Raw genomic sequence first — 24,922 nt, 5'->3', positions numbered from 1 at the left:
AATGCAAGTCTTTCTGGTACGTTTTTGGGCTGAGGCAATGAAGACTGCAGTGCATGTGATCAATAGATCACCTAGTAAGAGTTTGGATGGTGGTATTCCTAAAGAGGCATGGAGTGGCAAGAAGCCCTCTTACTCTGATTTGCGTATATTTGGGTGTGAGGCATATGCACATGTGCCAAAAGAGCTTCGAAAGAAGCTAGATCCTAAGTCTAGGAAATGCATCTTTCTAAATTATGGTGAAAGTGGAGAGATGGGCTATCCTCTCTGGGATGCAGAAGCAAATAAGATCATACGCAGCCATGACGTGGTCTTCAATGAGAAGAAGATGCATAAGGCACCCACGAGGGATGTGGAAATGAGGAGAATCACTTTCCAGGATGTGAATCCACCTACATATGTTGATAGACAGCAAGCTGTCCATGCACCAAATGTGCAAGAAATGGTATCACCAAGTACTCCCACAGGTATACAATCAAGGGTAGATGATGGATCATCTATTGGTGGAAATGATGAGCCAAATGTGGTTGATATATGCAAGTGGGACAGCAAGCTGAAATGCCCTTGAGAAGATCTTCTAGAGTGTCTAGATTGCCTGATAAGTTTATTCTAGGGGTAGACTATGTGATGCTTACTGATTGCGGGGAGCCTTCTTACTACAAAGAGGCTATGAAGCGCGAGGATCAACGCAAGTGGAAGTATGCTATGCAATTAGAGATGAGTTCACTTATGAAGAATAATACTTGGGACTTGGTTTCTTTGCCACATGGAAACAAAGCATTGCCATGTAAATGGGTCTACAAAATGAAGGTCACAGGTGATGATGCGCCTAGGTACAAGGCCCGTTTGGTCGCTAAAGGGTTCAAGCAAGAGAAGGGTGTGGACTTTGATGAGATATTCTCTCTAGTTGTGAAGATGACCACACTTAGATGCATGCTTGGACTAGTGGCATCAGAGGATATGGAGCTTATGCAGATGGATGTCAAGACAGCTTTCTTACATGGGGATTTGCATGAGGAAATTTACATGGTGCAGCCGGAAGGCTTTGAAGAAAAGGGCAAAGAGCATTTAGTTTGCAAGCTGAAGAAGAGTCTCTATGGTCTTAAGCAAGCGCCTAGAGAATGGAATCAGAAGTTTGATGCTTTCATTCGGTCCCAGGGTTTTAGAAGGAGTGAAATTGATCATTGCCTCTACACTAAAAGGGCTAAGGATTAGTAGCCTGATAATCCTGGCACTATATGTGGACGATATGCTATTGGCTAGCAAGAATACTTATGAGCTAGATGCATTAAAGTCCAAGTTGCACGAGGCCTTTAATATGAAGGATTTGGGACTTGCAGGTCATATTCTTGGTATGCGCATCACGCGTGATCGGAGTAGGAAACTCCTTTGGCTTTCACAAAAAGAGTATGTTACAAAAGTATTGCAGCGTTTCAATATGGAGGGGGGGAAGGCAGTGAGTACTCCATTGCCTCCATATGTGAAACTGAGTAATATAGATAGTCCCAAATCAGATGAGGAAAGGGCCATGATGGCCAAGGTTCCTTATGCATCAGCAGTTGGGAGTCTTATGTATGCTATGATAGCTACTAGACCAGACATTGCATTTGCAGTGGGAGTTGTTAGCCGGTATATGGCTAATCTAGGAAAGAGGCATTGGGAGGTAGTTAAGTGCATCATGAGGTACATGAAGGGTACCAAGGAGATGTGCATCTGCTTTGGTAGAGGAGACATGCGTGTACTTGGGTACACAGATTCAGACTATGCAAGGCATGTGGATAGTAGGAGATCCACTTCTGGTTATGTGTTCACCTTTGCAGGTGGTGCAGTATCGTGGATGTCTCGCGCACAGAAGTGCGTTGCTTTGTCTACCATAGAGGCTGAGTATGTGTTGCAGCCACAGAGGGTTGCAAGGAGGCTATATGGCTTGATCAGCTAGTGGGAGATTTGGGGATTCATATAGGTTTACCGACATTGCATAGTGATTCCATGAGTGCTATTCAGCTAGCACGGAATCTAGTCTTTCATGCAAAGACCAAACACATTGAGGTCAGGTACCATTTCATCAGGGAGGTACTTGAGGACAAGTGCATAGAGCTTATCAAGGTTCATACAGATGATAACCCTGTAGATATGGTGACGAAGAGTCTACCTAGTCAGCGGTTTGAGTATTGTCGTGTATTGATGGGCATTGGATAGTATGCTCTCACTGGTTGTTCTCCCTTAAAGGCACATTGTCCTTTGAGTGGGAGGTTGTGGGGGTTAAAGGTCACTGTGCCTTTACCTCGGTTATGTACAATACTCAAACACATATAAATGAATGAAAAAGAAGATTAGGGTGGTTCTGCACCCACCAAAAACTTGTGTGGCTCTCTGTTTCTCTCTCTCCCTCTTCCGTTCTTGCTTCCGTTGAGAGCACTCTCACACAGGACCTCTCCAATGACATTATTTAAATGGCCATTAGTCTTATATGTTGATGTCTCTAATACAAATGGATGGAAGAGACACTACCTACATGATTGGCTTCTCTATAAGTGTATCAACAAGCTTTGGCCTTCAACGTGGACCTCTCTGCTATTATCTTCTACAAGATTCGTGACTTCGTTGGTTGCAAGTCTTAGATTTATGGTCTTAATCTTAGCCATGAATGGTCCGCTTATGTAGGTGGTGCTAGAATTAAGAGGTCTCAAGGTGATGTTAAGCACCATGAATTGGCAAAGAAGTATCCAATCAAAGACCTATAAACCAAAATCATTGGAGATAATAAGTTTTGTACTAGATGGAAGGGCATTTGCAAGAAGGGAAGTGAGGATCATGCCCTTCTTTAAGAAAAAGTAAAATCATCAACTCAACCACATCCACACCCTATGAAAAGAGATCTAGACAAAATCGAATTGTTTTATTTCCAACTACCTTGCAGCATGATCTACAAACATAAATTACAAATAAATCTCTGATGTTGAGAGTCGTGCCATGATGAGAATATTATTCAAGGGCTGCAAGCACCCGAGAAATATTCAAGTCAAGAGAGTCGAATGAAGATGACATAAAAAATGCTCCTTTAAAAAAGCTAAGAATACATGCATGCCACATCTCTATACTTACATAGCTGTATATACATACATACATAGAGACATACCTGTCAACCAAAAGGATTGGAGAAAATAAGTTTGTATAATATGAAAGAGCATATTCAAGTAAGGAAATGAGGACCATGCCCTTCTTTAAGAAAATGAGGATCATGCACTAGCCTAAGAGGTCTGGTTGTTCCTCATGGAGTCCATGAGACCTTTAGAAAAGGGATGAATCGGCATGGTATGCTACCAGACGTAGAATTGTTTAGAGTGAGTACAATATGCAAATCATCATATTCATTTGGTGATATGAAGCGCTAAAGCTATGGCAAAAAATGCGTTGGGGGCACGAAGGGGAAGCACTTGCAGAAATTCGAAGATCTCCACCATTAGACCGAGCGGAGGGGGTCTCAAACGCGTAGTAGAGGGGTCATGCTACTTATATGAAGGGAAAAGAGGAAGGGAAAGGAGGAGGCAAGGAGATGTACGCACTCGTAGTGAGGAGGGCAACCAAAAACAAGAGCAACTACTACAACAACACAGTTGCTCGGGGGAGGAGCTTGTGCAGAAGCTCCAATGCAAGATTCAGAAACGCCCCTCCTCCTCTTCCCAACCCCATCCCCCCTCCCCTCCTCCATCGCCTCTCCCTCCTCGGCCTCTCCGACCCCCCCTCCCTTTCCATCCTCTCCTCCCTCCCTTCCTTCCCCCCTGACCTCCCTGATAAGCTCCACCTCCTCTTGTCCTCAGGCTCTTCCCCCGCTCGCCTCCAGCGCCTCCTCTCCCGCCCTGGCTTCTCCCACTTCTCCTCCGCTCCCTTGCGTGACTTCGCTGCCAAACTCCACCTCCTCGGCCCCTCTCTCGTCACCCAATGGCCTAGCCTCCTCCAACTCGCCACCACCAACCTTCGTCAAAAGGTTGATTTCTTTGCTGAATATGGCCTGCAGTCCCAAGCTCTCACCCTCAATCTTGGGTACATGGCCTTCCATGCGAAGCTGGAGTCGCTCGAGCGCCGGCTTGGTTATCTGAAGTCTGTAGGGTTAAGTGCGACGGACATATGCAAGATGCTCAAGAGCCACCCTAACGTGCTTTGCACCGACACGGTAAAAGTTGTAGATTTTCTCGAGAATGAGAGGGGATTTCCCAGGGAAGCAATTCTCAAGCTTATTGTGAGGCGTCCGGGTCTGGCTGCCTCGTCCACAGACAAACTGGCTAAGACCTTGGAACTGTTAGCAAAAATGGGCGGTAACCCAGATTCCCCTTACATGTATGCTATCTTATCCCAAACTTGCTGCTGCAAACTGGACGTTGTGAAAGCGCGATTTGAGTGGCTAGCATCCCGGGGATTTTCCCATGAAGAGGTTATGAGGATGGTCGAAACGACTCCCTCCATTCTTTCTTGTCGACAGGAAACGCTTGGAGAGAAAATTGACTACCTGCTCAACGTGTTGAATCGCGACATTAAAGAGGTCTTCCGCTTTCCCAGTTTCTTAACCATGAGCCTGGAGCAACGTATCAAGCCTAGATTGGCCGTCATGGCCCAGTTGGAAGAAAGGGGTCTGTTGACTTGTAGCGGTGGTAGCTACGGTTTAACTCCTGTACTAAGTTGTTCAAACATCGTTTTTCAAAAACGATTCGCGGACAAGCTCCAAGGTGAAGGAATCCAAGTAAAATTGGGATCTCGTGGTCCTAAACAACGTTCCATGTTACACGCTCGCATGAAGTAAGTGCCCCTGTTTTCTCTTTGCCTTCTTAACTTCGGGACTTCAGATAGGGTGAGCTGTGTTATGTCTATTTCTAGGTTTAGAAATAGTAATTTCCTGATACTGTGACAATTCTTTCTATTTTTCAGGGGATCTGTCTTTTAATTTAAATTTTGCTTTGAACTATACGTTTGTGAGGGACGAAAATGAAATCTTCTTGTCACCACTTGTGATTAGCCATCATCCCTTCGCCTTTGGAGTCCTGGGAGAAATTTAAAAGTGAGGATTTTGTAGAATTGTTTACACCGGTTGCTACTTGCACCAACGGTGTCGAGGGGGATGCCGGAATAGCTAGTGCCTTGTATATGCATGATGGTTTCTTAATCTTTTGGGTGACCACTGGCCTTCCCATTATGATGGGAATCGAATGAGTTTGGATGCTTTTTACACTTTGGGTGACTAATAGATGCACTCAATGTTCTCAGATCTATCTATCCATCTGACTAGGATATGTGCTTGTGTATTGTTTTAGGTCTCAATATTTTACTAAAGGCTTTGTGTCGATACTAGTTGACTCTCAGCTGAGGTTGAATCAATATACGTATTTTGATGTACAGGGGGTGTATCCAGTGTTAAAACTTTGTGCGTATTGTTTGGTCACATGAAATTGTTTGAGTTTCCATGGCTACTGGATTAAAGGACACAGTTATTTGAATTAGATGGAAGTATGAATCTCTGTTTTCTGGACTCTGTTTAAAAAAAATGAAAGCAGCAGGTCTTTGCTTCCACTGGCTGTTTTGACATGAGTTGACAATTGAATTGGCACCTGAGCTGTGCCAGCTGAATTTTTGTAATGAGAGAAAGGTCAATGTTGTCGGTTCAAATGCCTCTTAATTACTTTCTCGGTCTCAAGAATTGAGCTCATTTAAGTCTCATCAGTTTTCCACATCTCGTCATCCCAAGTAGGATAAACAGTGTCAGAGAGTAGAGGTACGAATCGCTCAAACCTCACGCAGCAGAATGATTTCAGAAGACACTCGAGATGCAATCATCTAGAGATAGCCCCACTGCATAAAATAGACAGCAGATAGAAGACCAGAAGAGAGAGACAACTTAGCCTGTATTCTTCCAATGATGTGGGAAAACAGCTCACAGGTACGAATCACTCAAACCTCACGCAGTGGAATGATCTCAGAAGACGCTCAAGATTCAATGACCTAGAGATAGCCTCACTGCAGAGAAATAGACAGCAGATAGAAGAGCAGAAGAGAGAGACAACTTAGCCTGTACAAATTACTCAAACCTCATGCAGCGGAATGATCTCAGAAGACACTCGAGATGCAATCACCTAGAGATACCCTCACTGCAGAAAAATAGACAGCAGATAGAAGAGCAGAAGAGAGAGACAACTCAGCCTGTATTCTTCCAATGATGTGGGAAAACAGCTCACAAAAGAGCAAACGACTTCCAGCAAAGGGACTGGGCACAAAACAGCAATCGGAGTGGAATCACAAGCTTCTTAACTGAATGTGCATCACATAAAATTTTCCAGGCTTTCTAAATCTACATTTGGAACGTGAAGTATCGTATGAATTCAAATCGATGGCGAGAGATCAAAATCACAAGCGTCAACTTTGATCTTCGAAGAGAGGATTGTAACTGAGAAATTTCTGATAAATCTACAGCCGCTAAAGTGAAGAATCATGAATTCAAATTGACAATGAGAGATCAGAATCACAAAGGTTAATTTTGAATTTCGAACTTCGAAGAAATGATTGGTAACGACACATAAATTTCCCAATCTATGTGTGGAGAAGTGAAGAATCATGAAACGTGTTAATCGGAATAGAGTGGTTTAAAACCCACAATATTCGGATTGGATGGAAGGAACATACTCTTTCTTTTTTAGAAAAGGATACCCAATTTTGTATTCAGTGTGATAATATTCCCTCTTCTCAGGGACCTATTGTATCTGCAATGCAGCTTCGGAATATATTAAACACTTCTCATTATGATGTCTATCAGTGTGTTTTGATTCCGCTTTCTTCATTTGTTGTCTCTGTTAGTAACAAGAATGATTTAAGTGTGTTTGAACACTGTGAATTGAGAACGTTTTCTTTAAGTGTGTTTGAACACCGTGAATTGAGAACATTTTCATGGATGTATTCCTTGCTCAACTGCCGGAAGGTTTACCACCAGAACGAGCAGTAGATCATCGCATAGACTTAGTACCTGGGGCTCAACCTATTAGTGTTCCACCTTGTAGGATGAGCCAGCTTGAGGAGGATGAGTTAGCTTCACAGCTACAGGATTATTTCAATATGGGCTATATTCGCCCAAGTAAATCACCTTGGGGAGCATCTGTCCTCTTAAGGAAGAAGAAAGATTCTACATGGAGAATGTGTATAGATTATAAACGATTGAATAAAGTGACAATTAAGAATCGATACCCTCTACCTCATTCCGATGATCTAATAGACCGTTTGGCCGGAGCGAAGTATTTCACTAAGATTGATTTACGTACGTACGGGTTATCACCATGGTCTACACCCACTGTTGGGCGCTGATGACGTCAGTGGGGATGTTATAGTAGCTAGTCCCTGCTATGCGTGATGGAGTTTATGGTTTTCAATCTTATGAGTGACTATCGTGAGATTGAAAACTGCACTATGTTGTGTTTTTAGAGGATAAGTTTGGGAATGTTCCTGGATTCATCTAGTTGTATGCCTTCTTGCTTGCGAATTGGGCCATCCATCCGCAAACTCCGATCCTTTATTCTTCCCACTGTCCTCTCCAGAAATACTTAGCAAGCAAAGCAACGCTTATGTCGTCATCAGTGCCCAAGCATAAGCAGATATACTAAGGTTCTAAAGAACTGAACTAAATATATGGCCATTATGAGTTCTTAGTACTCCCTTTTGGACTCATGAATGCTCCTGCGACCTTCTAGCAGAGGATGAACAATATTTTTCGTAAATATCTGGGGAAATTTGTACAATGAACCAGCTAGAGATAGAAACCCCCAAAATAATATATTTTTGTCCAAAGCTATGGACACAATACAAACGAGATAGATCCAGTTCCTCTGATCTTACCACAAGGTTCTTCTACTCTTTGCTGAATATCTCCAGACTCGAGCCCGCGTGCTCCACCTTGAGCGTCTTCAACTTTCTGTGCAGAATGATCCTCTCCACCTTACTGCCTGTGTATCAGCCTAGGTGGGCAGCACATTGAGCTAGGTCTGCAGCTTCCTCAGCCTGTCTTTGTCCTCCTGGTTGTAGGCCCAGAGATTGCTGATGTGCTGCTTCAAACTGCTCCTCAGTGGCTGCTCCAGAGAATGGTGAATGAGGGCCTGGAGGCCCTATAGCCCCCAAGGGCTGCTGCAAAAAGCCGACCAGGCATGCTGCCTATGGCCGACCCAAACAGGCCGACCAGGCCCTGCCCTGGTCTGCCTATAAATGCCCCTTGTGGGGCTCTCTTTTCTAGGGCCTTTCGCCCACACTCCAAGGCTTTAGCCCTCCTTTCAAGGCAGGGTCCCAGCCCCATTTGTCTGCCTATATAAGGCCTGGTTGGCTGGCTCCAACCAGCCCAACCAGCCCCTCCATGTGGCCAACCCAATCTGCTGGTCTGCCCCGCCCTTCTGTGCCATCTCCTCTGCCAGACAGCCTGCCACGCAGGCGCCTCCAGCCTGCTCATGCCGCAAACTGTGTGCCTCTTATGCAGGCCCATGGCCTGCCCTTTGCCGTCGCCCTTTGGTCTGCCATGCTGCTCCTCTGTCAGCCCATTGATCCTGCTTTGACAGCTGCCCACATGGCAGCCTGTGTGCTGCCCATGTGGCAGCCTCTGCCTTTTCTGTCTGCTGCCCACATGGCAGCTCATGTGCTGCCCATGTGGCAGCCCCAATATCCCCTGGTCTACCTCCCCCATGCTCTCCTCATATGGGGGCTTACAGATGGGGAGGTGACCTTTCCAACAGAAGCCTTTTCTCACTGTGAAACAAGCTAAATTGTTTTGATCTATCTCATAAAGTCATCCACAATATTGCATATACCACTACTTAGTAACTTACAAGCTACTGTTATCTCTGAAATTCTGTTTCAGTTAAGGGGCATCAGGCTCAAATCATTTCATCTATAACAAAAAGTTGCAGATGATAATACAGTCGTATTGTTTGGATTATGCTCATACTTTGCAGCTGCTTGTATGATGACATTCTCTGATAATTCCCATGCAATGAGGGATATAGAAGGAAATGGTTAAATCTAGCACGACTCTACTACCTGATGATAGAGTTTGAGATAAACTCATATTCTTCCCCTAAATCTCACAGAGAAGTTGGTCTACTTTGTTGAGTATTTAATTAAGAGGAGAAAAATTTATAGGTTTCATTAAGCATGTCTTCATTGTTGTGATACTAATTGAAGTCTAGGACTCTGTATCAATATACTCTTGCCCCCATTTCTATCTAGTCAGTTAGTTCTAAGAAGGTAGGCAAATATGTAGTAGGAGTTTTTCTTGGAACTTAGAACATAATATTTACAAGAGGCAAGTCTTGGAGCTAACCCTTCAATACCTAGCTAGCGTTTGGTTACTCATTGCATCCTTGAGCATATGACCTAAGCTATAACAAAATTTTTGGGAAGTCTAGAAGAAAGTTTTAGTATGATACAATGGACTTATTAATTAATTATAAAAATTTGATGTATTTCTATGGCATATTTTGTATTTTCTATGGAATATTTTGATATATTTTCTATGGAATATTTTGTTAAAAGTAGAGATTAACAACTTTAGACCATGATGGAGTAGTGCATAAGCGATAGTGTGTATACAAAGAGTAGAAATGGCAATGTATTATATTGTAAGGGCTCATGTGAACAACCTAATAGGTTCCTAAGAAGGGTTATGTATCATTTTAGAAGTGAGAAGTGTCATTTTGAAAGAGAGAGTTATGAATATAGTATGGTATGTTGGACTTAGGCAATTGCCTTCTTTCCTCCATCCTCTCCTCTCCCAACATGGTATCATGTCCAACTTTGATACAAAAGTGACTTAAGAGGGCTAGAAGCATGGAAACCACCTAGGTGCAGGTTTCTTCTTGAGTCCCCATGATGTGTCTCTTCTTCAGTGCAATTTCTCCAGAGAGACTTCTTCTAAGTGTGCTCTCTTTATTTGGAATCATCCCCCATGCCTAATGCCATTTGGATCCTAGATAAAGTGCCATGTTGCAATTTCCATAAGAAAAGCGTCCTGTCCTTTTGCAACCTTCATTCTTGCCGAAATCTCAAGAGACAAACTGCTGCAAACACTCTCTCTTGCTCTCCCTCCCTCCCTCTGTCTACAGATACACTAGGGCCTAGGCCAATCGTCAGGTTGGACCCCCCTGAAGGTTTTTATTCATGAAGAGAATCTGAGTACAAGAGTTCAGTGTGGAAGCTGCTGTTAGTTCAAAACGTGAAATCCTTTTTACAAAGAGCTCATGGCTCCATAATTTGGCAACATACCAAGTCTCAAAATAACTAGCTAAAATTTAGTACATGCCACAAAGGGCAAATGCTAGGGTCTTCGATGTTCCTTGGTCACACGAACATCTCAATCTGCTCTGGCTGAAGGACCTCCTCCAGCTCATCTACCTCTGGTGGATCCTCTGATATTGGCTTTGTGACTCACATGGAATGCATTGTGAATCCTCCAATGCTCAGGCAATCCCAACGTGTATGCAACCTCATTTATTTCTTCTGTAACCTTGAAAGGGCCACAATACCTAGGAGATAACTTTGCATACACTTTCTGTTTGCCTTTAAACTTGCGAAGCCTAGCTTTCTCAAACTTTAAAAGTACCCAATCCCCTTCTTTGAGATCTAACTGTCTCCTATGCTTAGTTGCAGCTCTTTTATGCTTTTCTTGAGACCTTTCAATTGCTGTCCAGACTTGGCTGAAAGCTGTTTGGAGGTCTCTCACAAATTGATCAGCTGCAAATATTTCATCTTTAGTCCTTAGGATAGGTGGCAGAATCACCTTCCCATAGATGACCTCAAAGGGGGCTTTCCCTGTAGGGTTGTGAATTGTATTATTGTAAGCGAACTCTACTAATGGTAGGTACTTTTCCTAGTCTGAACCTTGGTCACCCACGTAGCATTTCAGCATATCCAATTTTGTAGAATTTGCTACTTCACTTTGACCATTTGTTTGGGGATGGAAAGAAGAAGAAAAATTCAGATTCGTCCCCATATTATCAAATAAAGCTCTCGAGAATAGGCTGATCATTCTGGGGTCTCAATCACTGACAATGGACTTAGGCATACCATGGTGCTTAAAGATCTGTGTCATGAAAAGCTGTGGAAACTGACAATGGGAGTGGAGGAGAAGCTGAAGGATATGGTGGGCAAATAGGGGAAGATACTCATACTAGTAAATGGAGAGGATCTCGAAGCTTGGGAAGATAGAGATGCCCATGTCCTGGCATTGATCATAGGGAGTACGGCAGACTTTGTGCTTTCTCACATCTAGATGGCTGATACGTCAGCAGAGGCGTGGGCCATCTTGAAGGATCAATACGAGACAGATAACACATCCCGGATCTTGCTTCTTTAGCATCAGCTCTACAACTTGGATATGGATGAGGAAGATTCGGTACATGACCACATGACGAAGGTCAAGGTGGTGAGGGATCAACTAGTATCGGTTGGTCAGAAGATGGACTCGTGCCAGTTGGCCTTGGTGGTACTTAGGAGGTTACCTCGGAGTTTCAAAAGCTTCGTGACGGCTGTGACAGCAAGACAATGGAACAAGCCTGTGACTTTTGAGGAGTTGGGTCCATTACTACTTCTGGAAGAAGCTAGGGAGAAGCTCTATAACAACGACAAATATGACAAGGCGTTTCTGGCGAAGGATTACGTTGGCAAAGGAAAGGACAAGCCAAACGATGGCAAGTCTAAGAAGGATGACTTTGATGATGGGGACACTTCCAAGAGGAAGTAGAAGACGTGCTTCTATTGCGACACACGCTAGGTCATTTTGCGAAGAATTGCAGAAAGAAGGCGGCGGATTAGAAAAAAAAGGAGTCCGACTCACATTCAAAGGGTGACACAAAAGCCAAAGCTAATGTGGTAATCGAAGAGCTATTCTTGGTGACATCTCCGTGTGTTTCTGAGGTCAGATATGCCAACCTAGAAACCACAGTGATGATGTCTGACATTGAGATGTGGGTCGACGGGGAGTTAGAAACCTTTGTGAGCATGGAGTGCTTGGTATCTTCTAGGTGCATGGCTGTTAATACTGACACAAGGGTGGATTCCATGGAGTACCCTAGGGTTTCATGTTCAGATGGTTGCTATACTTCAGAAGGGGACAGTACACGACTACACAAGTTTTTGGTATGTGCCTCGATGAGATGCATGGTTTTGCTTTGAGAGCAAGCACACAGATAGTACGACAATTTGATATGTACTTGATGCTCTTAATTTGAGCCTTTATAGCATGTTGTGGAGAGAATTTGCTCTTCATATGTTTCAAGTAATGCGAGATTGGAAGGAATGGGCCTTCTTCGAAGGCAGAAGAGAAAGTGTGGGCGCTTCTTAAAATTTTGGACACAGATTGTTGGAAGGTGATGGACAAGGTGTACTGAAGCTAGAAGAGTACTTGGTTGAGAGCTCAGTGTGAGCTCGTGGTCCAGGTTATCTGTAGATATTCTTGGGATTTCATTTCTCAAGATGGTTCATTTGTTGCTGACCTTGCCAAAGGAAGATTGCTCAAGTTCGAAGGCGGGAATGTGACTGAAGGTGGTGGTGCTAGGAGGTGCTACGAGAGATGGACCTGTGTACCAGGATGGTGTGTGGAAGCGGAATGAGACGTGGTGGAGCAGGAGCCACTAGATGAAAAGCCAGGAATCGAAATCTACATCGGATTGTGTCAGAGGGCTTCATCATGGGAGCTACTGGGGCATTGTCATCGACGTTTTGGCATATGGCTTGGATGTGTTGGTGAGAGGGGGTGTTGGCAAGGTCACCTCCCCATTTGTAGGCTCCCATATGAGGAGAGCATAGGAAAGGGAGACCTAGGGCATTGGCTGTCATGTGCATGGTGTACCTGGGGTGGATAGTAGGTGAACGTGGGTTCTAGGATAGCATAGGATTAGATGGCTATTTTTAGCCAAGATTGCTATATATAGAGATTGATTTATATATAGTGCTCGCTTTATATGGAGGGAACTATTCATCGCATTGTGCTATCTATAGTGGGTTTCCTTCTATATAGAGGGAGGGCCAGTGCTATTGTGTAGTTCAATTGAGCGCTCCTCAACTGACGGATGGGGCTTGGATCCAGGCTGGCACTCTGGCCATCTACATGGCGATCAGAGGTGGTGTATCAAGGGTCCTCTAGACGGGCTCAGGTGGTATGGGAGGCCCTTGGTTAGATACAGGCCTATGGATGAGTCGAGATGTAGCCCTTGTGCTCGGGGGTGGTTGGGAGGATCGAGGCGCTTGCACTATGATTCTGGTTGGTTTGAGGATGAGATTCTAGGTCAGTGATAGAATGAGATCTTGCGGGGCCGTGTCATTTGGTATCAGAGTCATCCTATCACAATTAAATTCAACGCAAGGTATGCAGAAGAGATGTCTTCTAGGCACGTTTTTTGAGATTGCTCTTGCAAATCTGAATTTCCGCTCATGTATGGGCTGAATTGTTGGCTGATTGGTATGATTGGATTTATTCTAGTCTTACAAAGGTATATGAATCGTTGGCTGATGATGTGCGCTCATGATTGGGAGAGTTGTGGAAGAAATAGACGTCCATAGGCTATGTGCTCTCTCTTGGTTGCTACGTGTTTGGAAATCGAGATTCCTTGGAAAGGGTAGGCGATGAGAAGATTTGATGCTTACAGCAAGAGATATGAGGATGGATTGTTTCTGACCTATAACTTCCATGCTTGGGTTGTTGATGTGATTGGTTGTGTGGGGACATGTGAGTGGGCTGGTTAGGGAATCTAGGTTTTCGTGGATGAGATTCCTACCCTAGAGAACTAGATTTGCTATTCCCACCTGTGAGCCCCCGTTTTGTGGGGACAAGGGGCAGTGAGGGTAAGGAGGGAAGGGACAGAGAGACTCAGCAAACAGCAGCGTTTTGGGGGGGGCTCCAGGCCTTCCTAGAGGCAAAGGACTGGCTGCACAGGGCGCCCTTTTATAGGGGCCTGTTGCAGGACCAGTCGGTCCAACCAGGGCCACCGACCAGGGCCGACCCTGGTCGGTTTTACAAACCGACCAGGGCCGACCCTGGTCGGTTTTACAGACTGACCTGGTCGCGGTCCCCAGTCAGGGAACCGACCCTGCTGGTCGGTCAGACCAACAGGCCTGGGCAGTGCCTATAAAAGGCCCACACTTCCCTTCATTCAGTCATCCAGTGCAGGACAGAAAGCCTCTGATTTAGGCTGTGCTGTGCACTCAGATTTGGCATCTTCTGACAGAGAGAATTCCTGCAGTTTGTCTCAGCACTTGGCTGAGTTTTGTATTGCTCTCCTGGAGCCAGTTTTCTGCCCACCATCCGGTGGATGAATATATTCTCTCTCTGGCTAAGTTTTCTCTGAGTGAGTATTGTATCTGTGATCAGTTATCTGAGTTGAGTGTTGCTAGAGCGGGAGAGATCTTGGCTGGAGGTTAGAGTGATTCTTTCCTTCTGTTTTCTAACACTGTTGGAGGAGGAAAGAGAAGGCTTGTCTAGGAGATCCGGGCATCAGAGACATGGGCGATATGATTGGGGCAGGTGCTTGGCTTTGGGAAGGAGTGTATGCCCTGATTTTAGCGCGTTTTGGCTATTTTTGGCTGGTTGGAGAAAAGCGGGATCAGATCTATTAAAAGCGAGATTGTTTTTTGGTAAATAAAAAGCAGGTTGAATTATTCCTTGTAGACCTCATGATTTGCTACGAGAGATGGATTCCTTGATGGATGAACTCTGGGCAGCTCTTCACTAATATAAAACCCCTCAGTACCAGAAATATATTGAAGAAGGCTTGTGCTCTTCTAAATGTAGACAGCTTGTTTTAGAGTCTGTGTACCGCTTCCCAGTTATTGAGAAGCGATGAAGAGGTTGAAATCCTCAGTTTTGACACTTAATTATTTTTGGCTCGACTAGATTTTTGGTTCAAGAGGCTCTTCAATTTTGTATGAATTAAACTGTCTTGTTATTAAATTGATGAGGTTTTGGTTAATTTGGTTTTGATTTGTAACTAGTGACATCTATAATTTTTATGGATATATTTTTTCAAATTATACTTTTCTTGCATATATCTTGAAGTTTTTTAGATATATGGTACATTGATGGTGCCTAAGTATTTGTTACATATTAAGATCGGATTTAACAAAGGCAATTATAATTTCCCTTTCTCGAATCTTGGTGAATAGATTTTATCATTTTTGTTTGGTTTCTATTTGAACTTTTGATCTCGAAGTGATTGTGAGTTATGACGTTTCTTCGAGTTACCATTGGACATATGTTATTGATTAGACCAGGATGCGTCTTGTTGGATACCTTCTTTGAATCATGTCCACTGATTCTCACTCTTTTAGCCTGAGGTTATGGATAGTCAGGATTCAAGAGTTGTTAGGGATTTGATCTACTGGTTTTCTTCTTTGACCTATTGGTTGGGGTATTGTAACACAAGGGGGTGATATAATCACATTAAGAAAAGGATTGAGAATGGATTTGCCACCCTAACTCAATCTAGGATCATCTGTGTTGAAGAGGGATTAGCTACCCTGTCACTCATATTGTCCATTGAGTTTTTTATTTTGCAGTAAACTTTGGTGCTATGGGTTACTAAGGTATGTTACATTTAAGATTCTTTGATGTGGTGGTATAATTCAGCGTGAAACAATACCCAAGGACCTCTAGGGTGAAGGACAAGTAGGCTGAATTGAATTGGAGGCAACCTGATTTTTTACGAAGGTTGACTAAGATTCTTTACCCTGAGAGAAGCCATGTATTTACCCTGGAGCTCCATAGTCTAGACTCAATCGTGGGTAGGGTTACCACATCTCTTCTGATGATGGTCTGTCAGTTCCTTGTTTGGAACTTCGTGTTCCTAGATAAGAGATCCTAAGAATTGGATGATCCTGTGATAGGAGCGGTCTATTGTGCACAAGTTTATACAGGATATTAGATAGTGGATCTTGTTTTAAGATATTGTGGATTGTATATTTCCATAGTCTTTGGATCACATAGGATGTGATGGTTGACTATATACATGTCTAGAACAGTACCGTTGATTGGATATAGCCAACTGAATATTTATTGATTATCCTGGGGCATTCTGAGGATAGATCAGGGGACCATATCTTTGGTTAGAATTTTGCCCATTGATACTTCCATGAAGATTCTTCCATCATGGGTTATGAACTGATGGTCTACAAGTTTTTTTGGGGAGAATGCTTCTTTTGAAGCAAGTGACTTGGAAAGATGGATATCTAATTGTTTTGCGATGGAAAGTCTGTCACGTATTTCAACCCAAGAATTTGAATTACAAGTGTATTCCTTTGAAGTATTTTATGAATATTAAGTGATTCAAGAAATTAGGGCTGATAGAAATTGCAACCCAGAAATTGACCTTGAGACGCTCAATTGATGGGGTTGTTTGAACAATGATTCCTTGATCTCAACCTAAGATTTTTGAGTTCAAGGGTATTCAGCATGATGAATATATATATTTTTTGCGAATTCCCAGTTAGAACTTAATAGATAAGGTTGATAGAATCATTTACCTTCAGGACAGATTTTACCATGCTTGTCTACGGATATGTCAACGGAACTAACTCTGTGGATTCAAGCGATACTTGGTTTCTCCAGGAGAATACTTGACGATATGTAACCTTGTTTAGATTGAGAGATTTACTTTCCTTGGGTTGGTTATCAAAGATTGTGGCTTTGGCCTTAGATTCTCTTTGATTTGAATCTCATGGAAAGTTTAGCACAATCAAACTGATAGTCCGAGTTTAGTTATTGGCATTGACTCATCTTCACAGAGAGTTTTCAGGCTTTGTGGTGAACTCTGGAGTGAGTTCTTAGAGGAAGGGGAGTATGTCATGTGCATGGTGTACCTAGGGTTGGACAGCAGGTGAACGTGGGTTACGGGATAGCATAGGGCTGGATGGCTATTTTTATCCGAGATTGCTATATATAGAGATTGATTCATATATAGTGCTCGCTTTATATGGAGGGAGCTATTATCTATAGTGGGTTTCCTTCTCTATAGAGGGAGGCGAGTGCTATTGTGTAGTTCAGTTGAGTGCTCCTCAACTGATGGATGGGGCTTGGACCCAGGTTGGGACTCTGGCCATCTACATGGCGGATCATAGGTGGTGTATCGAGGGTCCTCTGGACGAGCTCAGGTGGTATGGGATGCTTGGGTGAGATACGAGCCTATGGATGAGTCGAGCTATAGCCCACGTGTTCGGGGGTGGTCGGGAGGAGCAAGGCGCTTGTGCTATGATTCTGGTTGAATTGAGGATGAGATTCTAGGTCAGTGATAGGGTTAGATCATGCGGGGTCGTGTCATTGGCCCAGAGTAGAGAGTGAAGAAGGGGGCTGCCACATGGACAACATGATGGCTGTCATGTGGGCAGCACACAGCAGAGGCTGCTACCACATGGGCAGCGCACAGGCTGCCACATGGGCAGTGCACAGGCTGACATGTGGGCAGCTGTCAAGGCAGGGCCAGTGGGCTGGCAGAGGCGCACAGGTGGCAGCATGAGTAGGGCAAATAGGCGCCTGCATGGTAGACCTGGAGCAGCAGCACATGGGCCTGCAATAGGCGCAGACAGGGACAAAGGCAGCAGCCTAGCAAAGGCCCTTATATAGGGCTGGTTGGACCAGCCAACCAAGTCAGCCAGCAAGCAGACTGGTTGGCCAGGATGAGGCTGGCTGGTCGATTTTTTAACAGCCCTGGTGGGTGTATAAAAGGAGGGCCTGCAGGCCCTCATATCTCATCTGTTGGAGCAGCACTTCAGGGAACAGGAAGGAGCAGGAGAGCAGCACCAGTTGGGCCTATGACCAGGAGGTGAACTGGGCTGAGGAGCTGCAGACTTACCTCACAGAGGGCTGCCTACCTAGGCTGACACACAGGGCAGCAAGGTGGAGAAGAACATTTGGACAGAGAGTCTACTACGCTCGAGGTGGAGCACGCCGAGTCAGGGTTCTAGAAGAGACTAGCAGATAGAGAAGGACCTTTGGTAAGATTAGAGGACCACATCATTGGTGGGACTTTGAATCTTTCTCTTTTGTTGTGTCCTTAGTTTTGGACGGAAATATATTGTTTTGGTTGATTCTATATCTGGCTAGTCTACTGTCTAGTTCCCGATCTGCACATCTATGTGATGCACGTTAAGTAAAGAAGTTTGTGATTCCACAGCCCATACACAGTGTGAGCTCCCGGGCTATTCTATCAGTCTTCCGTTGTGCGTACCCTCTGTTGGTCGATTTTTAACAGGGGTTTATGCGTTTCAATCTTATGAGTGACTATCATGAGATTGAAATTGCACTATATGTTGTGTTATTCGAGGATGAGTTTGGACATCTTCTTGGATTCATCTAGATATATATAGATGAATAATTTGGAAATCCAAGGCATCTTAATATCCTTGAATGTTCACCTCTACAATATGTAGTATGGTATCCCAAACTTTTATCGTTGTCATTGTCCTTTGCTAGAGAGACCACATATTTATGGATACTTGGACTCTCATGCAACTTTAGTTTCTTAACTAACAAGGAGTTGAAGGAATTATGCATGGTACTATCATCGATCATAATCCTTACTTTTTACCCTTTGTTATTTTCATGCATCCTCGTTAAATCACGAGGACATAAAAGTAAGTATCCACATTGTCGATGATACGCAATACATATGGGTACTATCCTCGTGATAAACTACTACTTGAGTATACTTTTCAGTACCTTGAAGCGGTCATGCACGTGTCCTTGTTCATCCACCATTTATACGCTTTATTTTCAAGGGAAAGATTGGGTCGTTTGAACTTAGTGCAATACTTTGAATTTTATCAACTTCTCTGAGACTCATCGACCATTTATACGCTTTATTTTCAAGGGAAAGATTGGCTTTCACTTCTAGATTTTGTTGGAAAGGTCACCTCCCCATCTGTAAGCCCCCATATGAGGAGAGCATGGGGGAGGGAGACCTAGGGCAGTATCCAACAGAAAAAGAGAGAAAGGGGCTGCCACATAGACAGCATCATGGCTGTCATGTGGGCAGCACATCTAGAGCTGTTATGGGCAGGATAGAGGGCCAGGATAGTGCGGAAGCATGGCAGATCTGTACGGATTACAGACGCCTGCTGTACGGTTGGTTTCAGGGACACGTACGGAGCTCAGGCAGGAGCCCTAGAGCTGGAACAAGCCTAGAGCAGAGGCAAGATAGTCTGGGACAGATTGCGATGGATCTAGGACATGGAGGCGCACTGTTTGCAGTAGGTTTGGGGGGGGGGGGCTGGACCCTGAATATATAGTAGGGCATCTGCGCTTGAAAGGAGGGCCAAAGCCCTAGTGTTGTGGGCCAAGGACCCTTGTAACGAGAGCCCTTTAAGGGCGGTTTTCCAGCAGACTGGTCGGCTTGTTTGGGTCGGCCAGAATGATGCTGCTGGTCGGTTTTTTGGAGCAGGCCTTGGGGCCTATATAAAGAGGCCATTTAGCCTTATTCATTCATCATCTGGAGCAGCCAATCCACCAGCAGAAGGAGCAGCAGCAGGGCTACCTTTGGGCCTATAGTCAGGAGGAGAAAGAAGTACCTTGTGCTGCAGACCTAGCTTGCAGGAGGCTGCCCACCTAGGCTGGTTTCCAGACAGCAAGGTGGAGAGGATCATTCTAGACGGAAAGTCTACTTACGCTCTAGGTGGAGCACGCGGGCTCGAGTCTAGAGATAGCCAGCAGATAGGAGAAGGACCTTGTGGTAAGATCAGAGGACCACATCATTGGTGGGACTCTGGATTTTTCTCTTTTGTATTGTGTCCATAGTTGTGGACGGAAATATATATTTTGGTGGTTTCTCTATCTAGTTTGGTTCATTGTCTATTGATGAGTCTGCACACCTATTGAATGCACATAAGTAAAGAAGTTTGTGATTCCACACCCACACTGCGCACTGTGTGAGCTCCTGGGCATTACTATAAGTCTTCCGCTGCGTGTACCCTCTGTTGGGTATTTTCTAACAAATTTTTAGGAAGAGTATTTTTAAGTTTAGAAGGCTTGTCATTTTTGTAAGAACATGTTATAATTCTTATTTCTTTTCTTTTTTCCCATGTTATAAATTGTTGACTTTAAATCCTTTAAAGTAAATGAGGTTTTTCTAAGGCGAGTGATAGAATCTCAAATTGACCTGGAAGAGATGATGATTTTACTAGAGGAGTTATCAATTGAGAATCAGATAGCGTAAGAGATGACTTTGATTAGAGTTTTTAATGAGTCATTAATCGATGCAACGAGTTTTAATATTTCTTGTTGTGTATATTATTTTATTTTTAGTCTTGTTGATAATGACAAAATATACCATAGAACCGCACCAGATGCAAGGAGGTTCTAGTGGATGCTTTGTGTGCTAGTGGATGCTTTGTGTGGTTTAGTTAGGGTCACCTAACTAGCTTATTCTTTGACATGCTACATGGTTTGTGGTAGACTCTCAAATCGACTTGGAAGAGATGATGATTTTACTAGAGGAGTTATCGATTGAGAATCAGATAGTTGAAGAGATGACTTCGATTAGAGTTTTTAATGAGTCATTGATTGCAATGAGTTTTTAATATTTCTTGTGTATATTATTTTATTTTTAGTCGTGTTGATTATGATAAAATATACCATAGAATCGCACTAGATGCAAGGAGGTTCTAGTGGATGGTTTGTGTGGTTTAGTTGGGTTACCTAACTAGCTTATTCTTTGACATACTACATGGTCCGTATTGTGGGTGATTCTGTGTTAATAATGATGTCACTATTGTTAGTGGTGTTATGTTTGATTATTGTACTTTGAGCCCAATTATATTGGGATTGATTGATTTGGTAATTTGTTGAATTGATTGTTAACAACTAGTGCAATTGGCGGCTTGAGTACAGGTGGGGCAAGGAATGACAAGGATTGGAGTTAGTGGGAGGGCATCGATTGAGGTGTCGCACGACACATACTATATGGCACTGGGTCAATTTAGCATTTCCTTGACATTGTAAACTTTGGGCAATGTTTTCGTTAGAGGACAAATCATTTTTGGATAAATCAAGCCCAAAGAGCTATGTAAAAAGCAATCCTTATTTTGGAAGAGAGAGAGATAACTTTGGTTCTTTTAGCTTTAAATAGAAATATTATAAAATTCGTAGATGAGGAAGCATGAGCCACTCATCTAGGGGGAAGGATTGTGCTTGGTTCGTTGTCATTTTCTCTCTGTGCTTTGGTTATTTTCTTCAATTTGTAAAGTGGTGCTTTGGTGTATTTAAAATTTTCTTTTTGGTTTTAGTTGAAGGAGGAGAAGGCTACAATCTTAGGGCTTGATAGTGAGCTGAAGAAGAAAGCCACCTTGTGTGAAATTTCCAAGAGTGGTAAAAGAGTTTCAAAGGCATAGAGAGAAATTGAGAAGACTTTTCAAAGACTTTCTGAAGGATAAAGTGTCAGCACCAGACAACATGCCTCCGAGCAACCTCAACTTTCAATACCATATTGTCTCTATGTGAGTCCATGCCTATGATTTGTGAGTATCGTTGTAATTATTATTTGCGGGCGTTTATAGAATGCAATACTAATAAATTCAAGGTATAGAGAGTATTAGACTCTAAAAAGGATAGGTTGCCTTTGAGATAACAATGCATTCAACAGAGTGTGCAGTTTGTGCCAGGGTCTAGAATCCTACAAAGCATTAGTAGCCTCTATCTCCATGTTATCCATGTCAGTGCGGCTCTTCAAAGTAATTCGCCTTATAGTTCTCTTTCTTTTCTTTATGATTAGGTCTTTGCACAGTGACATTGGGGGATAGAGCTTTATTGCAATAGCCTCTTAAATCCGTCCTAGTGGCCACTACAATCTCATAATGTTTTGCTCTTTGCAAATGCGATCCACCTCTGTCCACAACTCGTTATTTCTTTGTGCCAATGAGTGTGGTATCTTTGGTCTTTAAGGTTCTTTTCTCACGTGCATGATGGCCTATTTATAGCAATTTTCTACATCTCTACAGCCTCTTAAGATCTTATGGCAATAGCTCCAAAGCTTCCATGCTTTCAAGTCTTCAAAATCTCACATCATTGATGCTGCAGTAACAGAGTAAACTTTTTTAAGGTATGTACATCAAGTTGAAGATTACTTTGAAGAAGTCTTAAGTTTTCAAGAATTCAATTAATAGATGTGTATTTAAAAAAATAAAAAATAATAGAGTCCTTTTAAGAGAACATCAAGGGTTATTCTTCATGATAGCTTTGGACCCCGAAAAGTATGAAGTTGCTCCAACATATTTCTTTTTGAACAAGGATGAAAAGCATAGTTGAATGTGAAGACTCTATAAGGAAGGAATTCGAATCCACAATGCTACCAAGCAACGAATTGGAAAGCTCTTGGGCTAAAAGGCAACTAAAGCGGCACAAAATGACAACAAATCTCCTACTCTACATTTGATAAGAGTGAGATAAGTGATTTCTTTTTGTTTTGTCTCATACATTTAGTATCATTCACCATCCGTTTCCTTGTCATCGAATTAAAATGCATAAGCATATTTCATTGGCTCATATTTTCATACACTTAAGTTCCTTAATTGCCTTTGTTATGCTTTATTTATACTTATTGCATCATCATGGGAGATCAACCACATCTATCCATGCTCCAAGAGCACAGCTACAACTTTTAATCCTAATACCAAGCCCACTCACAACAAATTTCTATCTCAAAATTTTATTTGTTTCCTAGAGACTTACCTACTCTAGACTTGAAGATAGTATGTTCTAGATTGGATTACCATAATCTAGAACTGAAATTGTAATGCGTAATACTCCACCCTATGAGGCACCATAAGATAGACAAAAAGAAATTCAAAGACAAGTGGTAGCATTCTTATAGAGAGAATTAATAAGAAATGTTTTCGAACAACACAATTGACAATCCTCCTTTCGTGCAATGTTAGCATTACAAAAAGCAGTCTGGACCTTGTCGATGCCTATTTTCCAAACATTGTTGGAATCACAATTGCATATACAAGCTAAGCTATGATTCTGAATCAAACTTATGTATCAACTCACATGCGATATAGACAGTAGTACTTCTGAATTACCATGGCTTATACAAATTCATGAATAGCAAAGGCAGGATATGATGCACCAAAATATCTTATATTAATCAACTAGGAGGGACATAACTCCTCGACTTTGATAGCCTTACCACTACTGTGGATTGTTGGCTTTACAACATGATACAATTGACTCAACTAGGGACACTACGACCTTTACGAGCAGCTACTCTACAGAGAGATGTAATCGACTCTCATCAATAAAAAGAAGGAGCTCAAGGCTCTTACCGAGCTTTTCTCATTGATCCAAACCACCTTGACTAGAAGTTACCAGAACTAAGGACCGCCATGCAACCTTCTAAGTGTCAAGTGCCATCCATGCATAGGTCTTCCACTTACTCAGCCAATCAAGAAGTCGGCTCTAGCATGGCCCAATGGGATTGTGCCTTCTAGCCACGTCCAGCATGGCCCAATAATGAAGATCCACAATGACGAGTCCTTCAGACCTTATGATCCAAAACACCTCCCCCATGAGGGACATATTCTAACTATCCCATGCTCACCCAATGAGGCTTTTGCCAGCATCCCCCCGCTAAAGCAGAATGGGAGGGAGAGATATAGAAAATTGAGCCACACAGTACTTGAACATCTGAAAAGGACCTACCCACTAAGGGCCAAGATCACCAAACAATTGCATGCTTACTAAAAGCCAAAGCAATTCTCTGACGCTATGTTCGACTACAAAATCGCTTAATCAATCCACTAGCAACAATGAAAAGAAGACTTGTGCACCAATATCCTGAACACCTGAAACATGGTCAATCTCAGCAAGAGATCCAACCATCTCAAACAATTGCTATTACCAGGCAATTCTACTCGAATTCTAGATCGTGTTCTTGACCTAAAAAAGCCCAATCTTCATCCTAAATAATCGTCATCTGTAATTGCAACAAATAATGCGTCTGCTACAAATAGCATCCTCTCTAATTGCGACAAGAAGCATCACTTGTAACTACAAATCATCGTCTGCAAAAAATCATGAACTCTAATAACATAGAAAGGCTCCAATGGCCTATGCAAACCGAAGAAAGCCAAAGAGTGGAGATTGAAACAATAGCATGCTTGAATTCAAATATTACTGCAAGCTTTGAGAATTGCTTGTCGATGAAAACTTCATTCTTCCCTGGACCAAGTGTCCATAACAATAAATACAAAGCACCTTTGTCATCTGTTCCAGCAAAAAACTCATGGTAAACTTTTGACACTCAGACCTTCATGAGAAAATCCTTTCTGCAATCATAGCAAGAATTCATAGATCATCTCTATTGCACGGAATTCAAATGGCAAAGTCACTGTAGCATCAGTATACTGCGCAGACGCTACAGGGTAGACAAATGAATACACAGCGCATCATCTACTGAAAACACAGAGAATAAGAAAAGAAGATCGCCACAATACTACCTAAGATGTATATAACTCTGAGCAAGAACTCATATATCTTCTAGGAAGATAGAGTCAGAATGCTAGTAATAGCATGCATACAAGAACAAGATATCGGTTAGGAACTGTTGAAGACTCGAACCGTCAACTGTTGCGACTAACCTACCCACGCACACCCCTCGCAGAGTCATTGCTGCTAACCCGCATGGTTATGCAATAACACATGGCACTCACGGTGGATTGTGCGAATCCACAATAGATACCCATCCCCTATGACAGATATCAATATGTGCTCGTGTATTTGTGCAACAATCATTTTGGGCATAGCCTTAGCAGATAACCAAGTGATCCTTAGGAATATCACAACCAAATCACTAAGGACGCATGAAAGTAAGCATCTCTTTCTAAATCTATCAGTATTGAAGAAGTAAGAATTGGGCTCTCATTGCTTGCTTGT

General features: G+C 42.9%; 1 protein-coding gene across 1 annotated transcript; it reads left to right on the top strand.

Annotated features, from left to right (window-relative positions):
• Positions 1-3,514: 3,514 nt before the first annotated feature.
• On the top strand, positions 3,515-21,082 carry LOC147882487 (uncharacterized). The gene is made up of 2 exons (XM_087400741.1): positions 3,515-4,791; positions 20,882-21,082. Exons 1-2 carry the CDS (start codon positions 3,515-3,517, stop codon positions 20,895-20,897), a joined length of 1,293 nt encoding a protein of 430 aa, XP_087256867.1. The 3' UTR covers positions 20,898-21,082.
• The last annotated feature ends 3,840 nt before the right edge of the window (positions 21,083-24,922 follow it).

Source organism: Dipteris shenzhenensis, chromosome 29 (assembly GCF_047967505.1).
Source record: "Dipteris shenzhenensis isolate YYH24624 ecotype China chromosome 29, Dip_SZ_1.0, whole genome shotgun sequence".
Classification (NCBI taxonomy): Eukaryota; Viridiplantae; Streptophyta; class Polypodiopsida; order Gleicheniales; family Dipteridaceae; genus Dipteris; species Dipteris shenzhenensis.
This window is presented reverse-complemented; position numbering and strand designations above follow the sequence as displayed.